Source organism: Castanea sativa, chromosome 1 (genome assembly GCF_040712315.1).
Source record: "Castanea sativa cultivar Marrone di Chiusa Pesio chromosome 1, ASM4071231v1".
In the NCBI taxonomy this organism is placed as follows: Eukaryota; Viridiplantae; Streptophyta; class Magnoliopsida; order Fagales; family Fagaceae; genus Castanea; species Castanea sativa.
Genome location: NC_134013.1, coordinates 72,772,480 through 72,778,479, shown reverse-complemented (window position 1 = coordinate 72,778,479; position 6,000 = coordinate 72,772,480). Strand labels below are relative to the sequence as shown.

Sequence of the window (6,000 nt, the reverse complement as noted above, 5' to 3'; positions counted from 1 at the left end):
ATTTGAGATGATTATGAGCCAAACATACTAAGATCAGCGAGCATATAATTCATGAATTGACGCTTTATAGCAATTACAATTATGAGACTACAATATAAAATAAGAAAGGTTTTCAAAAAAAAAGAAAGGAAAATATGTGGCTCCAAGTAAAGACGAGTACATATTGTAGAGTTAGCTTATGCAGAAAGCAGAAGGTAGGGAAAAAAATAAATAAAAAGAAAGGTGGAAGAGGGTGGGGGGTGAAGTTGATTAAGCTTTGTTGTTAAAGCTTTGACATTATGCAATTTAATTTTGTTTCAATAAAAATATATTAGGATATTATTATAAATATATCGACAGTGGTTTTATAAAATACCATGGGCTATTGTGGTTTTGCAAAACCACGGTTAAAATAGTTTAATAGTTTGAACTTTTTGAAGAACGATAACTATGATCTAGTGATATTACAGTAATTAATGTTATAGAACATGAAATTGAAGCCTGTCTTCTGAAAAGTACTATGGAAAGCATCTCACACTTCATCAATTGATACACATATATATGTATAGCAACTTCATTACATCTAATATATATTCCCAAATCTCCTTTGATATGCACTTCTCCTTAGCTACTCAACTAGCACAATAACACACCAAAGCTGAAATGTATTGTGCTCAATCAAAATGAGAAATACCTCTTTTGATGATTTGCCCCAATCTGAAAATTGAAAGGAGGGAGAATGACTCATCATTACATGCTCATATTTTCCCCCTTTATCACAAACCTATATTACATGAGGTTAGTCTTCAGCATCAACCACAAAGACTTCAACAACCATCACACACCAGGAAAGAAAAATACACCAATACATAAAATGATCAACATCCATGAACACATGCTATATATATTATTCAATTCTATGTCCCATTTGAAGAAATTGCAGCATGTTCATATCCCACTTCAGTCTCCACTTCCCTCTTGTGGAAGTTCCTGTGGCAGCCACAGGCAGCACAAGTGAGTGCTCCATTTGTCCCTTCCTCCCCACTAGCCATGAACTCCCTGCAGCCATCAACGGCGTAACCTCCAACACTAGCTGCATGATTCTTTTGGCACTCCGCATATCTCACAGTTGTAATAGTCTGAGCTGAAGTTGTTGAACACCTTGATGGCTCTTCTCTTCTCACAACTACCTGTCGCTTCCTCATTTTGCAAGACCCTAATTTTTTGCACCCTTTTGAAAGTAAAAGAGTTTGAGAGAGAGAGATGCAAGAATTTGGTTGGTAGTGATAATGGACAAGTCCTAGCACTGCAACGTATATGTAGAATGTAGATGTTATATATAGACCAAACCCTTGTAACAGAGAAGCTAACAATCATGTAAAAATATCATCAGTAACTTTCTACTGTAGTTTTTGCTGTTAAGAAATTGGTTTTAATTTGTTGCTCATTTCATGTGATTCTTTTTTTACTGATAAACCATCAAATGGTAATTGAAAATTGATTGTCCAACTACCTTAAAACTCATTTGTACAAAATAAGAATGATTCCAATATAGATAAGCCAAACCCTAAAAATCAAGAGAATGCTTTACTTTCCAACTGAAATAGTAATTGGGCTTTTTAGAATGGCCAGCTAATTAAGTAGCTTTTAAACCTAAAATGTGATGTGGCCCTTAAGTGATGCTAAAAAGGCAGGTTTTGTGGTGTGTATTTTTACGATAGGATGCCAGCAACAGTTGTTTAGCTTGACCTAAAAACGTCTATATGATAGCTAAGCTTGCCTAACTTGTACGAAAAACCATTACCCTTTCATTCACATGTAAGAGAATTAAATGTCATGTAGTCAACTTTGGTTAGAGCATTTGGCAAATGAAAAACTTATCTCTAAACTTTTACCCCACCTCTTTTTTTCTATAAGATTGATAAGTTCATTGGTACTAGAAAAAAACATGCAACTGAGTCTATCAAGACAAATGTCTTTATAAAGTTTAAGAACCTAATGCTTAGTTCCTTTGTAGAGGGTAGAGACCTGTTCATTATTATTATTATTATTATTATTATCCGTTATACCTACTGTTATATTATTTCCTGCACACTAAATTCTCTAGAATGTCTTGGTGCTAGGAAGATCAGATACTTGCATAGAATTTAGATCCTAAAGTTTTTATTGTTTAAAACTATATAATGAAAATCTTAGAATTCTAACTGTTTATGATTAAATGAATAATTCATATTTTACCACGAATCTAAAATAAAATTGCATGTTACAGTAGCTTCTCATGACAACAGATCAATACCTGTAAAGTAGTTTATTGATCCAATTGAGCATTACTGGTTGGAACATTAGTAATAACCATAAATAAATAAAAAATGTTAATTCGTCCCCTGAAACTGATATGATCATGACTAATATAAATGGTAGGATCGTAAATGATGCTAGTATTTTTTACATTTAAGCTGAGTATCTTCATTAATCCTAACTAGCCTCTAAGCACGCACTCATGCGCGTGCTCAGAGGCTCTCTTTTTTTGGGTAAGGCTTAATTTAGAGTATCCATTATAATTTCGGATCATTACATAATCCAATTACAAAAAAAACCTAGGGATGTGATGAAAAATTATTTCACCGCACATAATACTCATTACACCCCTAGGTTTTTTTTTTTGTTATTGGAAAATGTAGTGATCCGAAATTATAATGGATACTCTAAATTAACCCTTACCAAAAAAAAAAAAGAGCCTCTGAGCACGCGCGTGAGGCTAGTATACATTTGTGTATTTTTTTGTTGTGCATATGATTTTTTGTGTGATTTAATTTGTATAGCAATTTATTTAATTTTTTGGTTGGATTAAAATTGATTGGTAGCTGATTTTGAGTGTATATATAATTTTCAATGTCTTTCACACCCTGAGATTTAATTTTCATAAAGATGGAAATAGGATTAAGGCTCAGTTGAAGTAAAAGAAAATTTAAATAGCATTACTTTCTTAAAACACCAAAAATATCGTTTGAAAAGTCCACCCATTCTGTAAGTTTAATATGAAGCGATGTAATTTTTTTTTGGTGCATCTATTATTTTTTTGAACCCAAGCCCAAAATTTTAACGAATGAAAATTATTCCTTTTGTGTTGTGAACTTTGTAATAACATAAAAAGATATATTGGTCATTGAGTGTCACAATTATCATTTTTTTTTAAAATGAGAGTTATCAAATTTTTTTTTAATCCTAAAAGGCAGTCACTTAGTCCTAAAAGGTAGCTCGTTATTGCACATCCATAACAAAATTTTCAAATGCTAAAGACTATCACTTTGTAAACTTAGAATTTTTTTTATTCCATTTTTTTAAAATGGTAGTTATTTAATCCTAAAGATAGGCACTTAGTACACATCCATAACCAAAATTTAGGATGTTTAAAAAATTCAAAAAAAAAAAAAAAAAACTAAGAAGGGCTATCAACATTACCATTGCTTTAATTTTAAGAAAAAAATGTATTTTTTTTTAAATGAGAGTTATAAAAAAAAATTTTAATCCTAAAAGGCAGCTAGTTATTACACGTCCATAGCCATAACAAAAATTTCAAATGCTAAAGACTCTCACATTGTAAACTCAAAAAAATTTTTTTTTCAATTTTTTTAAAACATATGTCGTGCTTGTGTAAACTCTAGGGTACAGAAGCATTGGATGAGTCAATTCAAACCTAATTTTTTTTAATAAAAAAAATCTATATTTAAATTAAGGATGAATATCAAGGGTTGCTTGTCATTCCAAAGAATTTTCATGGCTGCATTCATACTTGGAATAGTCTTTATTGATAAAATACTATTATGAATTGTATAATTCTAGATTTGTCCAATAAAAAAAATAATGTATTAATGTATACATATCATGAATCGGGACCATAATCTAAGCAAGGGTGGTTCACTATTTCTCAAATATAAATTCATCCAATATGCTTGCTATGCAATTTAACAAAATTGTTGATATGTTACCCTAAAAAAAATACAAAAAAAATAGAGTAAGGCTTAAATGTAAGAAAAACAACAGAAAAGAATAATAGGAGGAAAAGAGAGCATCACTTAGAACACATACACTAAAATAATTAGTCAAACCCAATGACCACAAAAAAGACAAATATTTATCATTCCCACACTTTAAAAAAGACTCATTAATTAGAGAAAATATTAAACACTTATCAAACTGACCAAATAAAAGTAAAGAAAAGATTAAAAAATAAAAGAAAAAATAAGATAAGATAAGATAATGATATGGAAAGAATAATGATAACAAAGTAAGGAAACCAAATATAAACCAAATACTGGAAAGAAAAAAAAAACACTCATTTTGAGAGCAAAAGTAAAAAGCCAAGAACTATTTTGACCCCAAAAACACCATTCTATTACTGTGAAGAATCCCTCAATCTCTACCTTTGGTGGCATTATCGCGGTAGGAAATATTCTCCAGTGACTCACTCCCAAAGGCTTCTTCATCGGAGAGTCCATTTCAACTGAGTCTTCACATAACTTGCCTGACTGTGTTGTTGCAATCTTGAAACCATTATGAACCAATTAGTTTTATATTTAAATAATTTGAGAGAGAGACCTAAACAAACCTGAATTTGTTGATGTGGCCAGAGTGAAAGATTTTAGACGCATTGGTTTGTAATGCATATTCAAGATAAATTGATATGTAGTGCTTTGATGGGATAAGGAAATGATAATTATAACTGTATTTGCTAATCCTCATTTCAAATTTGAATCCAACTTGTACGTGGTTGATCCCCATTTTGAATTCAAGTGCAGGTGGGTGGGTTAATGCCTTAATGGTATTGGCAGTGAAGATGGGTTTGAAAGATTGAATACGGGCAGTTTTTTTTTTTTTTTTTTTTAATTTGATTCTTGTACAACTTTATGTGCCTATGTGGGTTTATACTGTTTTTACTTTTCTTTGTTCACAATTTTTTTTTTGTTGTCAAGGGAAACCGGGTATTCAAAAAAAAAAAAAAAAAGTGAATAGTAATGCTTAGTTTGAAAAAAAAGCTGGATTTTTTTTTTTTTTTCCTAAGCAACAAATCAAAACGTGGGAGTTAAACATTGCATATTTTGTAGGCATGGTTACACGTAGGAGTTAAAGATGTATTTTTACTATGTTATCCTCGAGCTTTATCCCTACTAAAAAAAAGAGTATAGGGGTATTTTTGAACTAAAAAATGTAGAATCGAAGCCTCTTAAATAGTAGTATAGATAACTATAAACTAATTATAAACTGTTGTGTATTTTAGTTTTTTGCAAGTTATTAAATTTGAACCCTAAGTAGGGGTGCGCAAGTGCTCCACAATGATTGCTCAAGAAATCTATGGACCTATTTTTTAATACCTGTTTCAAAAAAAAAAAAAATTACAAAATTACAAAATTATAAATTGCACCCTCAAACTTTGTTCAAATTCATTTCAATCCTATAATTTTTACTTTTATTCAATATAGTCCCTCTATTTAATTCCTTCACATTAGGACGTTGGATGTCCTAGAAACAACATTATCTTGGAAATTCAAAAAGTCCTAGAAACAACATTATTTTGGAAAATTCAAAATTAAGACACTAAAAATGATAACCCTTCTAACAAAAGTGGAGGGAAAGATTATATTGAAAAAGTATGAAAGTGGAAGTGATTGGACAATTAAGAATTCCATTGTCCTATGGACTTATTATGAGTTCTTATTTTTTGAATACACTCTTTAAAAATTTAATAAAAGGGTGCTAATATCCTTGTTAAAAAATAAATTGTTAACCATTAAATCAATGAATTTTTTTCTTTTTCTTTTTGGTGTGACTTGAATTGTATAAAGTAAGGCTCTCTTAGCTTAAAATACCAACTCATTTTCATTGCCAGCTTATGTGTAGTTCTTTCTCAAAAATAAAAAATAAAAAAAAGAAAAAAAAAGAAAAAGAAAAAGAAGGAGCTTTTGTATAGTTTCTTAAAATGATACTTTTATTATAGGTGCAATTGTATTTCTACACTTGCTT

At 30.4% G+C, this 6,000-nt stretch overlaps 1 protein-coding gene across 1 annotated transcript; it reads right to left on the bottom strand.

The window, feature by feature from the left end:
- Positions 1-514: 514 nt before the first annotated feature.
- Positions 515-1,283, bottom strand: LOC142622576 (mini zinc finger protein 2-like). The gene has a single exon (XM_075796088.1). It carries the CDS (start codon positions 1,182-1,184, stop codon positions 897-899), a length of 288 nt encoding a protein of 95 aa, XP_075652203.1. The 5' UTR covers positions 1,185-1,283; the 3' UTR covers positions 515-896.
- Positions 1,284-6,000: the final 4,717 nt, after the last annotated feature.